Source organism: Zea mays, chromosome 4 (genome assembly GCF_902167145.1).
Source record: "Zea mays cultivar B73 chromosome 4, Zm-B73-REFERENCE-NAM-5.0, whole genome shotgun sequence".
Taxonomy (NCBI): Eukaryota; Viridiplantae; Streptophyta; class Magnoliopsida; order Poales; family Poaceae; genus Zea; species Zea mays.
Window position 1 is genome coordinate 239,679,400 of NC_050099.1, and position 16,139 is coordinate 239,695,538.

The 16,139-nt window shown below is 40.7% G+C and overlaps 1 protein-coding gene across 2 annotated transcripts; it reads left to right on the plus strand.

Annotated features, from left to right (window-relative positions):
• The first annotated feature begins 287 nt into the window (after positions 1-287).
• LOC103654814 (coatomer subunit beta'-2-like) lies at positions 288-10,432 on the plus strand. 2 transcript variants are annotated; one of them, XR_566349.2, is made up of 26 exons: positions 288-588; positions 841-861; positions 985-1,046; positions 1,143-1,197; positions 1,799-1,835; positions 1,911-2,236; positions 2,346-2,477; positions 2,554-2,702; positions 3,498-3,566; positions 3,847-3,997; positions 4,087-4,152; positions 4,707-4,895; positions 4,966-5,106; positions 5,228-5,302; positions 5,456-5,632; positions 5,742-5,833; positions 5,913-6,029; positions 6,103-6,217; positions 6,299-6,370; positions 6,992-7,188; positions 7,267-7,360; positions 7,772-7,878; positions 8,070-8,202; positions 9,234-9,444; positions 9,929-9,992; positions 10,082-10,432. XR_566349.2 is itself a non-coding variant. In NM_001347108.1 (26 exons), exons 1-25 carry the CDS (start codon positions 586-588, stop codon positions 9,943-9,945), a joined length of 2,760 nt encoding a protein of 919 aa, NP_001334037.1. In that variant the 5' UTR covers positions 464-585; the 3' UTR covers positions 9,946-9,992; positions 10,082-10,419. The 2 variants fall into 2 exon arrangements, 1 of the variants encoding a protein (NP_001334037.1); NM_001347108.1 differs by having other exon boundaries at positions 464-588; positions 9,234-9,396; positions 10,082-10,419.
• The last annotated feature ends 5,707 nt before the right edge of the window (positions 10,433-16,139 follow it).

Sequence of the window (16,139 nt, forward strand, 5' to 3'; positions counted from 1 at the left end):
GCAAGGGAAATCATTTTTCTTTTCTAATATCTATTTGAATGTTGATTTGTAGTTTCTTTTGGAGTTGCTCTTAAGTTTTTGAAAAAATATATCAACATTTTACATCACCAATACATTTCATTGTGGATTCAATCAAGACAACCTTTTGTTTTAAATTTTGGAACCACCCAAATGTTAGTTGCTCTTGAACTTTACAAGACACCCACCCAGCTTGCTTGATCACTACGTCAGCAGGACAAGTCAATTACAGCCCACGATCCAAAACGGCCAACCAGAAAACACACCACACGGTCTCCACTTCAGATCCAATCCACGCTACCTCGTCGACCCGTTAGCCCGTTTGCTACCTCTACACTCCCGTCTCCACCTCGTTTCCCCCGCAGGCCCGCACTCGCAAATCTCCTCCCCGCGCGGCGCGCCTGCACCTCCCGGTCCGGCGAGAGGCCACCGCCCGCGCGGCCGCGCTCCTCACACTACCACCCGCCCCCTCTACGCAAGGCCTAGAAGCGCCGCCTCCACGGCTGCACCTCCGCCAGTTGCGCTCCTCGCCTCGCCGCTGCCTCCGTAGCCGTCGCGGGCGCCACCATGGTACGTGCACGTGCTTCTCTCCCGTCTTTAGCACCGAACCCCTCTTCCAGCTCCTGCCTTGCTGCTTCGCGGCCGCGTACGCGAGATCGCCCGTTAGGTTGTGGCGCGGCGGCTCGCGAGGTAGCGAGATCCGCGGCGGGGCTGGTTGAAATCCGCGTGGATCTGGTGCTTTCCGGTGTTGTATGCTGAAGTGACTCCTTTTTTTTTCTCTGCCTGTGGTGCTGGTGGCGGGCGACGGGCGTACTCCGGCAGCCGCTCCGGTTGGATATCAAGGTAATCTCAACCCATCTCCCTCGGATCCGTTTTGGTTTCTGCTCCTCGTTTTGTCTCGGCGGTAAATATTTTTGGGTCGTGTCGCACTGTCGCTGATGGTTGTTCTCTGTTTGCTTGGATCAGAGGAAGCTCGCGCAGAGGTCGGAGAGGGTGAAGTCCGTGGATCTGCATCCGACAGAGCCATGGTGAGTGACTGGTTTTGTGTACCGAAATGCTATGCGAATTATGAATGCTTCGTCTGAGCCATGACTAATCACATTATGCTATCTGGCATAATGCAGGATTTTGTCGAGTCTTTACTCAGGAAGCGTTTGTGTATGGAACTACCAGACTCAGGTAGATGATTGTTGATGCATCACAGTAGCTTGTGCCTGTGATTTTCTACTAAATTGGGCAGATGGATGAACATTTTACGTCATAATAATTAACCATTACTCATATACCTTGCATTCAATATAGAGATCAAGGCGTGGGTATTTTGGGTGTACGCAATATTGAACTTAGTAATATGCCAGCAATAGGTAGAGTAAGGGGAAGACTAGTGGTTACATAAAACCATTAGGAACAATTCGGATTTAATTGCATTTGCAAAAAAAATCAAATGGTTAGGGCAAAAGCTACAAGCACCTTCCTGATGGATGCTGAGTTGTATGGGTTTTAGTTGCATATGCTGAGTTTATAGGTAGCTTGACAGACTAGTGGACTACAGATAGGGAATGGAATAGAACATACACAGAATTAGACCCCAGTACTGGAAGGAAGAGAAGGAATAGAATAGAGCAAACACAGAATTAAACCCCAGTACTGGAAGGAAGAAAAACGAAGTGTGCACTCCTTGTGAATCCATAATCTCTCATTACTTTTAAACTCCAGAAATGTTACCTGGTAGGTTTGGTCTTAAACTTTAACTGATGACATTTTATCAACTCATCCCCAGACAATGGTGAAATCATTTGAAGTCACGGATTTACCAGGTATGCACAACCAATTTTCTGCTTGCTTCTCTTCCCTTAGGTTTACATCATGCTGATATTCCATAACAATTTCAGTTCGTTCGGCTAAATTTATTGCACGTAAGCAATGGGTTGTTGCTGGTGCCGACGATATGTTCATCCGTGTGTACAACTATAACACAATGGACAAGGTCAAGGTTTTTGAAGCTCACACTGATTACATTAGATGTGTGGCTGTTCATCCAACCCAGCCCTTTGTGATATCATCATCCGATGACATGCTGATTAAGCTGTGGGATTGGGATAAAGGCTGGGTGTGTACTCAAATATTCGAAGGGCATTCTCACTATGTGATGCAAGTTACATTTAACCCAAAAGATACCAACACCTTTGCTAGTGCTTCCCTGGATCGCACAATAAAGGTTTGTGTAATCTCTGCTTTAAAAGTTCTGGTTGGTCACAATGTTGTATTATTTGTCGTCATTAGCTTTTTCATAGTTTGATGGTGATATCCTAATTTCTGTCTATCAGATATGGAGTCTTGGTTCCCCTGATCCAAATTTCACACTAGATGGCCATTCGAAAGGTGTGAACTGTGTTGATTACTTCACTGGTGGTGACCGACCATACTTAATTACTGGCTCTGATGATCAGACTGCAAAGGTTTGTCATATGATGCACTGAATTGTACTCCTGTGGTCATGCATGCACTCTGTGATGACATTATTGGTCAAATCAGGTTTGGGACTACCAAACAAAGAGCTGCGTTCAAACACTTGAAGGACATGCACATAATGTTTCTGCTGTATGTTTCCACCCAGAGCTACCTATAATAATTACTGGTTCAGAGGATGGGACAGTTCGAATGTGGCATTCTACTACCTACAGGTATTGCTACACATCTATTTTAGTACCCCTGGCATGCATGTCGCTTGCTTATATATGTATGCAAGTGTGCTTTCATTTTAAGGCCAAATCTGGTAGCCACTAAAGTTCATCATCAGTTTCTGTGATAGCCTCTCATGCTATTTGATTCGAGGTTTAACTTGGTTGCGACAATTTTAGAGTTTAATGTTCAATTGTTGGTTAGAGTAGCAGGAGATTTTGTTACTTGGATTAAGTACACATGACTTCCAAAAAAAGTTTGGTGACAGGGTTACAGTAACAGGAAGTTTAACTTGCACTGTTTGTTTTGTATTACAACATACATTGAAAATGAGTCGCACACAGAGAAAACACTGCAACTAATTAGGGGCGAATGAGATACATGTTTGGTTCTAACTCTAAACTGATTGGTATCAGAGCTGGTACTAATCATTGAGCATTAAACCATCATGACATATATGAGTAGAATAGCTTATGTCCATAAGATGTTGAAATGATTAGCTCCTTAAACAATGAAGTGTTGAGAAAAGGGGTTCTGCTATTTTGCCACTCTCAGTTTTGACTCTATTATTATGCCATCCCGTGTCTATGACTGGTGGGACCATCTGTGCCTATGATTTGTGGGCCTGATGGCACACTGGCGAAGCCCACAAATGATAATGACAAAATTACAAATGTCTCCTTTTCGATGCCAGAACTCAGGAATTATGAAAACCTGCTGTTTTGTACCCATGATTTAGATGAATAGTCTCACAGTCCTTTTCCCATGCAACTAATACTTTTTTTTGCTTATTACAGGCTCGAGAACACTCTTAACTATGGCCTTGAGCGAGTTTGGGCTTTAGGGTATATGAAAGGGTCAAGAAGGTAGTCCCTATCTCCATTTTCATATTGAAGTGTCTGACACCGAATGCCATTTCTTGTAATCTGCTATCAAGGGCTCCACAGACCCACAGCCCAGTCATACTGCATACATTGTGTTTTCCACATTTCCTCAACTACTTGGGAGTTGTGACAGTAAAATTGTTTATTTGCCTAACTATTTGTTAAAGATATGTTATCACTGAAACATGTGTGAGATTTTTAATTGGCTTGTTCTTTCCTGCATAAGTCAAGCTAATGGCATGGAAAAACTTATTTTGTGTAGGGTTGTGATTGGATACGATGAAGGGACAATAATGATAAAAATTGGTCGTGAAGTTCCTGTTGCTAGCATGGATAGCAGTGGAAAAATTATATGGGCAAAGCATAATGAAATCCAAACTGTTAATATCAAGAGTGTTGGTGCAGACAATGAGGTTGCCTTTGTTCACCATGCTGCTGCGATGTAAACTTAGTAAGCTTGTTATAAAGTTTCTCTGTGGTCCTTAACTGTTTCATTTTTTAGATCGCAGATGGTGATCGGTTACCGTTGGCCGTGAAGGAGTTGGGAAGCTGTGACCTTTATCCACAAGTAAGTTTACCTGTGATAAAATGGATGCTTCAATTGTGATCTTCATCATGAGTCAACTAAATGTTGTGTGAGATTTTCATTGACTTAATTCTATTTGAGTAGTTGTGGCTTCTGTTGGGTTCCAAGTTCCAACTCTAACCTACCCAACTTGCTTGGGACTAAAAAGCTTTGTTGTTGTTGTCCAAGGGACATAGACATGGTGTCATGATAATACATCAGTTCATCATGTATTTTTGGAAATGCATCTGGATATTTGTGCTTATTTAGCTGCATTTTTCAGTATAATAACGTTAAACTCAAATACCAAAATGAAATGCTTCATGGTCAGTGATAGCTCATTTGTGCAAATAAAGTTCTGTCTGTAACATGGTGGTGGGACCATAAAAATGCCTATGGCAATTTATGGCTAGGGGGTATTGGTTCATTCTTTTGAACAACATTGAATGTTCGAACTATCATGATTTTTTTTAAAACTTGTTTTGTGTCATGCATACCAGCATATCTTATTTGTGCTAGTTTAGGTTAATGATATACTGGTGTGATATTTGTTTCAGAGTTTAAGGCACAATCCGAATGGGAGATTTGTAGTTGTATGTGGAGATGGAGAATACATAATATACACAGCCTTAGCATGGAGAAACAGATCATTTGGGTCTGCACTTGAATTTGTTTGGTCAACTGATGGAGAATATGCCATCAGAGAAAGCACCTCGAGGATAAAGATATACAGTAAAAATTTCCAGGTTTGCCTCGATATAACATATTTCACTTCTTCCTGGAGCATAATCTGTTAACTGGAGCTGATCTTTTCAGGAGAAGAAAAGTATAAGGCCATCCTTTTCCGCTGAACGGATATTTGGTGGAGTGTTACTTGCTATGTGTACAAATGACTTCATTTGCTTCTATGATTGGGCAGAATGCAGATTGATACGTCGAATCGATGTCAATGTGAAGGTAATGACATTTGACATTTGTTGCCTTATAATTTCAAACCTGGTTTTGCATTTCCAATGTGAAGGTAATGGCATTTGACATTTGAAATGTTGTGCCACTGAAGACATGTTTCTTTGTGTAGAATCTTTACTGGGCTGACAGTGGTGATTTAGTAACAATTGCAAGTGATACGTCATTCTACATTTTGAAATATAATGTGAGTTCTGTCATTACCTTATTAATTGCCTATGTTCAGTCGACCTTTCTGTTACATCCACTGATTTGTGTCTTTTATGTCAAATTAAGAAGCAATCATTTTTTCTGGTCAAATGGACATGTACTAACACAAAAGTTTCCTTTTATCTTGTAGAGGGATGTAGTTTCATCTCATTTGGATAGAGGGGGTTCAGCTGGTGAGGAAGGTGTGGAAGATGCCTTTGAACTGCTTCATGAGATCAACGAACGTGTCCGGACTGGGCTATGGGTTGGCGATTGTTTCATCTACAATAATTCTTCATGGCGTCTTAATTACTGTGTAGGAGGAGAGGTGAGTTTTTTCATCACTTAAAAAGACATCCTATATATCTTTCAAGTTAGATCATTTATGGATAGAGTGCTTTCATGTCATAACCATTTCATATTTTCATGTGTTACAGGTCACAACTTTGTTTCACTTGGATCGGCCAATGTATTTATTAGGATATCTTGCAAACCAAAGCCGTGTCTATCTTATTGATAAGCAATTTAAGTGAGTTCATCTTTGTTACTAAATTCCACTTGTAGTTTTTGTACACAAGTTCTGTGGCTAATGTACCTTATTATTGCAGTGTTGTGGGGTATACTTTACTCCTTAGTTTGATCGAATATAAAACACTTGTAATGCGTGGGGATTTCGATCGCGCGAATGATGTTTTATCATCTATACCAAAGGAACAATATGACAGGTGCTCAATGTCATGGTAATTATTGTAGTATCAAGTCAGGTTTAGCATAGAAACATAACCTTTCTTTTTGCAGTGTGGCGCGTTTCTTGGAATCACGGGGAATGTTGGAGGAAGCCCTCGAGATAGCAACTGACACTAATTACAGATTTGACCTGGCTGTGCAACTTGGTCGACTTGAAATTGCGAAGGCATAATCGATTTCTTTTCTTCTCCACATTTTCGAGAAAGTATTTCTTTTTTGAATTTTTCTAATAGTAGTTGTTCTGCAGGCGATTGCTACCGAGGTGCAAAGTGAGTCCAAGTGGAAGATATTAGGGGAGTTAGCTATGTCAAGTGGAAAGGTACAGCTACCGGGTGCATGTGCAATGCTACAATCTATGTTGTCCTTATACAGTGGTTCAGCCATAATGTTTTCTCAATATTACTTTATCTGGTTGCAAATAAGTGTCGTTTTATATTGCGTGAATTTGACCATCAAATGTCTCTAAGAATACTTTGACTGAACTTTTGAAAACTCGCTGTATTTTGCACAGGTTTAGATTCACTAAGAATAACCTTTGGACATTTTGTGTTGCGTGCATTCAACAGTTCCATTGCTAGATTTGTCTTCAAAAGTAGTTTCAACGTGTCAATTTACTATCATTTTGCATACATTTTGGACTAGTAATTAGTGATCAGAGGCTTAAAAGTAATTTCTTGGTGACCATGTCGCTGTCCAAAACATTAGTTATTTGTGACTGGGACAACCAGTGTATGGATCCATATCTATGAAGCCGGAAATTATCTATAACAATATGAGGGTACTTATAAAGAGAAAGGTCATACTGAGAGTTTGATGGTAAGAGGATGCTTATTGTTATTTCCTTAGGTTTAACAAATAGTGATCCATGTAAAACTATGATGCAATCATGCAAACATTTAAGTTGAAATCGCTTACTCACTTGCCATACAACTTTCTGCAGCTTGAGATGGCAGAGGAGTGTCTTCTACATGCTATGGACCTCAGTGGTTTGTTGCTTTTGTATTCTTCCCTTGGGGATGCTGAAGGCATTAACAAATTGGCATCTGTAGCCAAAGAACAAGGAAAGAACAATGTTGCTTTCCTTTGTTTCTTCATGCTAGGAAAGCTGGAAGAGTGTCTTCAATTGCTAATAGAAAGGTAGAGGCATCTGGGCAAGATTGCCATACTTAACCTTAATTTTCTTCTTTCTAGTTTTTGACTCTATCCCTTGTACAGCAATCGTATTCCGGAAGCAGCATTGATGGCAAGATCTTATCTTCCCAGCAAAGTCCCTGAGATTGTAGCATTGTGGAAAAAGGATCTCCAGAAGGTCTTCTGTCATGAGTCTCCTTAGCTTCCGTTCTACTCACTTTTATGATATTTTTTTCTGCAGAACTTAATTAGGTTAACATGGTCTTAGTGCGTATCTCAGGATAAATTGTCACTGTCATAAGTTACAAAATCATGCATGATATTATTATTTCAGTATAACCCTAGTACAGTCCACTGCTGGAATTGATTCTGAATTCTTGTAAAGGATGCGTTAGTTTAGTCCAGCATAATTTACCCAATAATTTTAGTGCATTAAATTTAGGGTGGTTGTGTATTATTGGTTGAGGATTCCAAAAATGAGCTAAAATCATGTGATATTTTGTCTCAAGTTTAGACTTGGCATCGCTGTCTTCAAATTGCACGTCTAAGTTTACGAAATGTGCACTGATCTGTTCCATTTGCTTTTTAGGTAAACTCAAAAGCAGCAGAGTCGCTGGCTGATCCTAATGAGTACCCAAACTTATTTGAAGACTGGCAGATTGCTCTCAACGTAGAAGCTGCTGTTGCCTCTAAAAGGTTTTTTTGTTCTTTTTGTCTTCATCTATAACTGTATCCTTTTGTATTGTCTCTGATTACCTCTTGCATCAGATGATGGCGCTTTAATTGCGTTCATCTGTTGAAAATCGGAAGTGGTGTCAATATTCATATTTTTCCAAACTATCATCATCTTTTGTTGATACTCACAAAAAGAAAATTCGTTTGAAAAGGAGTATCTATCCATCGGCCGAGGAGTACATGATTCATGCTGAAAGGTCAAATGAGAGTTTAGTGGAAGCTTTTAAAAATATGCATGTACATGAAGAGATGGTACCAGATGATAATGAAGATACTGTTCACGAGGTACTGTGACTGCTGAGATGGATTGGTGGAAACTTCATGTCATTAGTCACCTGGTTGATTTATTTAGTAGTTGATTGAATCCTCGAAAAAAATTGGTGATTATCTGATGTTACATCTTATGTACTATGTGAAATGTCCTAGTTTTGATCTTGACAATATGCTAATCTGTACTCCCTCTTGCAAATTATAAGTCACTTCAGTTTTGTCCTAAGTCAAACTTCCCTTTGACCAGTTTTTTTTAGAAAACTTTGTTAACATCTACAGTTTCAACTAAATGCAGATCCATAATTTGGTCAAAGTTAGAGAAAAATTGTGTGGTTCTTTTTCTAAAATTTGGTCAAAGTTAGAGAAAAATTACTTGGGACAAGGCTAAAGCGATCCATAATTTGGATTGGAGTAACTTCTTTGCTTATGAGCATGATGCTATGCACTGTTTCATTTTGTACCTTAAAACTAAAAACTCGGCCAGTAAGGGAAAGACCGCTCCCACGGTATTATATTGAGAAAAAGCTCAATCGGAGCCCCGACCGAGAAAGGTCATGAAACCTGCCCCCTCCCGCATCATGAGGGTCCGACCCCTATAGGCCAGATCTTTACTCGTGCTTTGAGCCCTCCTAGCTAATTCGATATTGTGTGGTTTTTGTTAGAGAAAAATTACTTGGGACAAGGCTAAAGCGATCCATAATTTGGAATGGAGTAACTTCTTTGCTTATGAGCATGATGCTATGCACTGTTTCATTTTGTACCTTAAAACTAATAGGCATGTTTTGAAGTGACCTATAATTTGGAAGGACTGTCTCCTGTTAGTCTCTAGTCTGTTGACCTATTATCTAAATTGAGTTCAGTAGGGTTAGTTGTGTGCACTTCCAAAGTTCCGTGCTTCTGTTCAAGCTTTATACTGTTATCATTTTTTTTCATTTTCTTACATGATTTTTGTTATTTGTACTACATGTGCTTGCTTATATATAGGTATGTATTGCTTCTCTTTCACTGTTCTTGCAGAACTGAGAATTTGGATCATTGTTCAACAGGTTATTGAGGATGGTGGAGTAGAGAGTCAAGAAGATGCTGTTGAGGTCGATGCAGAGGATGACGGAGTAGAAGAAAGTCAAGATGAAGCTGTTGAGGTTGAGGCTGAGGGTTCAAGTGATGGTGCTGTCCTTGTGAATGGAAACAGTAGCGAGGAACAGTGGGGTACGAAAAATGAAGAACCATCAGCATAAAAGCTGTAGTTGAGCAAGTGTACAGTCCTAAATACCTTATTTTCCTGGTCTTACCTCCAAGTACACGATATTAGGAAACTCCTGCTGGGTGATCTATTCTGGATATATCCTTAAGTTGCCCTAATCCTTAGCAGTATGGCAGTTCAGGGAGTTTTGATCAACCTAGGATTCACTAATGTTATTACGAGCTTGGTCAAATGCTTTTTAAAAGTATCCCGTAGAACGTTTTGCTTGAAACCTTCCTGTTTCTGTTACTGATGCCTGCTTTTTTTTTGCACTGTTCCCTTGTTTTGTTATGTTCAGTTTATATATGTGGATATGGTAATGGTCTAGGCCTTGATAGGCAAGCTACATTGAGACATTCTTTTAAACAGTATTATGGCATAGCGGTGAAAATTATTGTATTAACAATTTTTTTTGGATTCCTACCAGTTTTCTCAGTATTTGTGTTTGATGTGCACATTTTCACTGGAATGCTTCTAACAGTTGTCTTTTCTTTGCAGTGCTGACTGAGCAATAGTGGATTAACGGATCAGCAACTTCGCTTCAGCGGTGTAGTTTGTAAAGGTGAAATGCTATTCCAAGTGAACAATGACTCATACACCACCTTTGCAGTCGTATTAAAGCTATAACACAAGTAACCAACCCTATTGCAGGTTGCTGACTGCTATAGAGTACATGATATCCATTTTTTCCCCAACGGTATTAATCAACACTTCCATCTTTGTGCCCGATAGGAAATTTTGTGCTTCCCTTTCTACATGTAGATCAGGCCTTAGGCGTCGAAGACATTTTATAGCCTACCATGAGGTACTCGTTTCACGGAGATGGTATATGATATAGGTGATCGGAGTGATATTTTACATGGTGCATATAGTAGCTTGTCGAACTGAGAATGTTTTACCTGTGATGTACATCGGACTTGGGAGCTTTGTATCATTGTGTTACACCTTTTCAATGGTGGCGAATAAATTTACAGCAGATGTTTTCAATAGCCTTTTAGTAAATGTGTGAACGATTTGCGTTGTGCTATGTTTTGTTGCTGACTTGCTGTGATGGCTAGTCTACTTCTATACTTGACTCCGTTGAGCAGCTATCTGGGCCAAACAGATAAAGAGTCAAGAATGATGGAGGCAAGAAGATATGATTTCTTAGTCAAGCTTGTTGTGGGTGATTTAGTTTTAAACGTAATTAGTGTATGTCCTCTAAATATGACATGATGAGATTGCTAAGCGATTTTTCTACGAAGACTTAGTTCATGTTTAGTTCCATTAGTCCTAGACTAAAGTTTAGTACATCGACTAAACTTTAGTCGCTATCCTATCTGATTGTAGAGACTAAATAGATTCTAAATATATTAAATGTAATACATAAAGATCGAAATACCATTTTTCTTGTAATATGTGTATGACGTCAGTTTTTTAGACAAGGGCAATTAGTCAGTTTTTTAGACAAGGGCAATTAGAATAAATGTTGTCCCTTAGTCCCTTTTAGCACCGATGTGAAGGACTAGAGACTAAGGCCAATTAGTCCCTATTTTAGTCCTTTCGTTTGGCAAAATAGGGACTAAATGTGACAAATCAGGGACTAAAGATTAGTCCCTCTAACCAAACGTGGGCTTAGATGGCATGGTTATATCTATTAGTAAGAAGCTTTTCATTGGAAGAGACCTTAATGGATATGCAGATACAAGTGTAGGTTTTGAGATGGTTCATATAGGTTTTTGGGTATGGTAGTAGAAATTGTGAGGATTGAGGAGTAGAAGTCTTGAACCTTGTGATAGCTTTTGACATGTTGATAGCCAATGCCTTCTTTAAAAAGAGACTCGTTAAGTAACCTATAATAGTTGCCAACACTATTTAGATTGATATTGTCCTCACGAGAAAAGAAGATAAACGAGCATACTTTGATTGTATGGTGAATCTAGGAAGTGTGTTGTCTCCCGACATAAGATTTTGGTGGGGTCTTTTATTTTTATGTGTGTACCCGTAGAGATAAACAAACAAAAATTATGAGAACAAAATGGTGAAAATTGAAAGGAAAGAAAGTAGAAGCTTTTAAGGAAAGGACCATTAAAGAGGGCACTTAAAAAGATGATACAAACAACATGTGGAAGAAGATAGCAACCTGTATTTGTAAGGTGGCCTCAGATGTGTGTGGAGTAACTAAAGGGAGTGAAGACGAAGCTAAAGATATTTTGTGTTGGAATGAGGAAGTTCAAAGGACTATTAAGGAGAAGAAAGAATGCTACAAACATATGTACCATGACAGGAGTATGGACAACATAGAGAAATACAAGGTAGCAAAAAAAACTATAAAGCAAGTTGTAAGTGTGGCAAATTGTAGAATGTATGAAGGGGAGGACATATAGGATGGTTAGGGTTCGTGAGAGGAAGACAAAGGACTTCAACCAAGTTAAGTGCATTAATGATAAAATAGAGTAACTTTTGTTGAAGGAGGATGAGATCAAGAATAGACTACGCGAGTATTTCAATAAAGTGTTCAATAGAAGAATGTGAATACAACAATTTTCAATTAGATGACTCTTTTGATGACACCAATATGTGCTTTGTGCGTAAGATCCAAGAATCTAAGGATAGGGTTGGACCCTGATGGTATCCCAATTGAGGAATAGAGATGCCTCAGTGATATAACCATAGTATGCTAACCAAGTTGTTCAACCATATCTTCCAGTCGAAAAATGTTTACGAGTGGAAAATATATTGGTGTCGATATATAAGAATATGGTGGATATTCAAAGTTATACTAATTACCAAGGAAATTGATGATCCATATTATGAAGCCGTGGGAGAAAGTTATCAAGCATCGTATGAAAGGAATAACAAGGATCTCTTTGACCAATTTGATTTCATGTGTGAAAGGTCAACCATGGAATCCATTTTCTTAATAAGACAAGTGATGGAGCAATATAGGTAACAACATATGGATCCGCACATGATTTTCATTGACTTCAAGAAGGCTTATGACAAAATATCAAGTTATGTGGTGGACTTTGAACAAACATAAAGTTTCAACAAAGTATGTTGAACTTATTAAGTATATGTACAACAATGTTGTGACTAGTGTTCGAACATGTGATATGGACAAAAATGACTTCCCGTTTAGAATAGAACTACAAGGATCAACTTTGAGCCCTTACATTTTTGTGTTGGTGATGGATAAGGTGAAAGGGAAATGTGCCCTTGGGCCATTTCTAAGTATTTTGGTGATTAAGTGTCAACATAAGTGCTTAAACGTGAATCAATGCCCATGGATGAACAAAGTGCAAATCTAGAGCAAAGGTATGTTTCTAAGTCTTAGTACATTGGTTTTGTGTACTAATATACTTGTCTAAGTGTTAGAAACAGGAAGAAGAAGAAAAGAAGAAAGTTGGCTGTGTACAGCCAAGAGGCTGTTTCGGTCTGGGGCACCGGACTGTCCGGTGGTGCACCGGACAGTGTCCGGTGCGCCAGGCTGCCTCGGCCGAAGAGGCCGCTCTCGGGAATTTGCTGACGGCGTACGGCTAAAATTCACCGGACTGTCCGGTGAGCCAACGGTCGGCTGAGCCCACGGTCGACCGCGTGATCTGCGCGGGACACGTGGCCGAGCCAACGGTCGGAAGGGAGCACCGGACTGTCCGGTGTGCACCGGACATGTCCGGTGCGCCAACGGCTCCCGCATCTGCAACGGTCGGCTTCGCCAATTAAGGAAAGGAATCGGGCACCGGACACTGTCCGGTGTGCACCGGACTGTCCGGTGCGCCCGACGACAGAAGGCAAAGATGGCCTTCCAGATTTGTTCTCAACGGCTCCTAGCTGCCTTGGGGCTATAAAAGGGACCCCTAGACGCATGGAGGGAGACACCAAGCAACCTTTGAGCATTCTTGATCATCCACACTCAGTCTTTGTGCATCCGTTTGTGATTCTAAGTGATTCGAGCTCTGTTCTTGTGAGAAACTGTGAGATAGTCTTTGAGCTCGATTCTTGGCCGTGTGTGTGCGCATTTCGCTGTGGATTTGTGTGTGTTGCTTCCCTCCCTTACTCCGTGCTTCTTTGTGAATCTTAAGTGTAAGGGCGAGAGACTCCAATTTGTGGAGATTCCTCGCAAGTGGGATAAAGATAAGCAAGGCAAAATACTGTGGTATTCAAGTGGGTCTTTGGACCGCTTGAGAGGGGTTGAGTGCAACCCTCGTCCGTTGGGACGCCACAACGTGGAGTAGGCAAGTTTTGTACTTGGCCGAACCACGGGATAAATCACCGTGTCTCCTCTGTGTTGAATTCTCTGTGATTGTCGTATTGTGCAAGATCTTCTCTTTAGCCACTTGGCAATTATTGTGCTAACCCCTAACAAGTTTTTGTGGCTATAAGTTAAGTTTTTACAGGATCACCTATTCACCCCCCCTCTAGGTGCTCTCAATTGGTATCAGAGCCGTTCTCTTCACAAAAGGACTTACCGCCCGAAGAGATGGATCCTAAGGGGAAGGGAATCGTGATCAACGACAAAGAGAAGGAATCCTTCGTCAACGAGCCGAAGGACGACAAGCCTACCGACTCCGGCTCGGGGCATAGACGGAAGGAAGGGAAGAAGAAGAAGACAAGGCGCATCAAGGAGATCATCTACTACGACGATAGTGATGAGTCTACTTCTTCCCAAAAGGATGATGACAACGACTACAAAAAGACGGTCAATTCGAACTTTTCATTTGATTATTCTCGTATTCAACATAGTTCGAATTCGCATTTGCTTTCCATTCCTCTTGGCAAACCTCCACACTTCGATGGGGAGGACTACGGATTTTGGAGTCACAAAATGCGTAGTCACTTATTCTCTCTCCATCCAAGCATATGGGAGATTGTGGAGAATGGAATGAAATTTGATAGCTCGGATAGCCCTATGCTTATAAATGAACAAATTCATAGAAATGCACAAGCTACTACTGTTCTCTTAGCGTCTTTGTGCAGGGAAGAGTACAATAAGGTGAGCGGCTTGGACAATGCCAAGCAGATATGGGATACCCTCAAGATCTCTCACGAGGGGAACGACATCACCATGCTCACCAAGATGGAGTTGGTGGAGGGCGAGCTTGGACGATTCGCCATGATAAGGGGAGAGGAGCCAACTCAAACTTACAACCGGCTCAAGACCCTTATCAACAAAATAAGGAGCTACGGAAGCACGCGTTGGACGGATCACGACGTCGTCCGCCTAATGCTCAGGTCCTTTACCGTTCTTGATCCTCATCTCGTGAACAATATTCGTGAGAATCCCAGGTACACGATGATGACGCCCGAGGAAGTACTTGGAAAATTCGTGAGCGGGCGGATGATGATCAAGGAGGCAAGATACGTCGACGACGCGTTGAACGGTCCACTCCACGAGCCTCAACCCATTGCTCTAAAGGCAACAAGGAGCAAGGAGTCGCTACCTAGCAAGGTGGCACAAGTTGAGGCGGCCGGACTCAACGATGAAGAGATGGCTCTTATCATTAAACGCTTCAAGACGGTACTAAAAGGTCACAAGGGGCAGCCAAGCAAGACCAAGACAAAGGGGAAGCGCTCATGCTTCAAGTGCGGTAAGATTGGTCATTTTATCGCTAACTGCCCCGATAATGATAGTGACCAGGAACAGGGAAACAAGAGGGAAAAGAAGAAGAATTACAAGAAGGCAAAGGGCGAGGCGCATCTAGGCAAGGAGTGGGACTCGGACTGCTCCTCGTCCGACTCCGACAACGAAGGACTCGCCGCTACCGCCTTCAACAAGTCATCCCTCTTCCCAAACGAGCATCACACTTGCCTTATGGCAAGGAAAAAGAAGGTAATCACTCGTAACGCTAGTACTAATGATTCTTCTAGTGATGAGTCGAGTGATGATGATGACATAGACTATTCTAGTTTGTTCAAGGGATTGGATAGAAATAAAATTGATAAAATCAATGAATTGATTGATGTATTGAATGAGAAGGATAAACTCTTAGAGAAACAAGAGGATTTATTGTATGAAGAGCATGATAAATTTGTAGAAGCTCAACGATCTCATGCTCTAGAAGTTAAAAGAAATGAAATGCTTTCTTGTGAACTATCTTCTTGCCATGAGACAATTTCTAAATTAAAGAGCATTAATGATGACTTAAATGCTAAACTAGTAGAAGCAAATAGATCCAACTCTTGTGTTGAACATGTTGAAATTTGCACTAGGTGTAAGGATGTTGATATTAATGCGTGCAGTGAACACTTAGTCTCCATTTCAAAATTGAATGATGAATTAGCTAGTCTTAATACCCAACTTAAGACTAGCAAGAGTGAATTTGAAAAACTAAAATTTGCAAGGGATGCCTACACTATTGGTAGACACCCCTCAATTAAGGATGGGCTTGGCTTCAAGAGGGAAGCCAAGAACTTAACAAGCCATAAGACTCCCATCTCCACCAAGGAGAAAGGGAAGGCTCCTATGGCTAATAGTGTTAAGAAGAATCATGCTTTCATGTACTATGATAGGAGATATTCTAGAAATGCTTTTAGAGGTCATGATGTTTTTGATTCACATGCTTATGACTCTTATGCTATGACTGCTTCTAGTTCTCATGTTATGCATGGTAGAAATGTGCTTAGAAGAAATGTTGTTCATCAAATGCCTAGGAGAAATGTTGTTAGGAAAGTAGTGAATGAACCTTCTACAATTTATTGTGCTTTGAATGCTTCCTTTGCAATTTGTAGA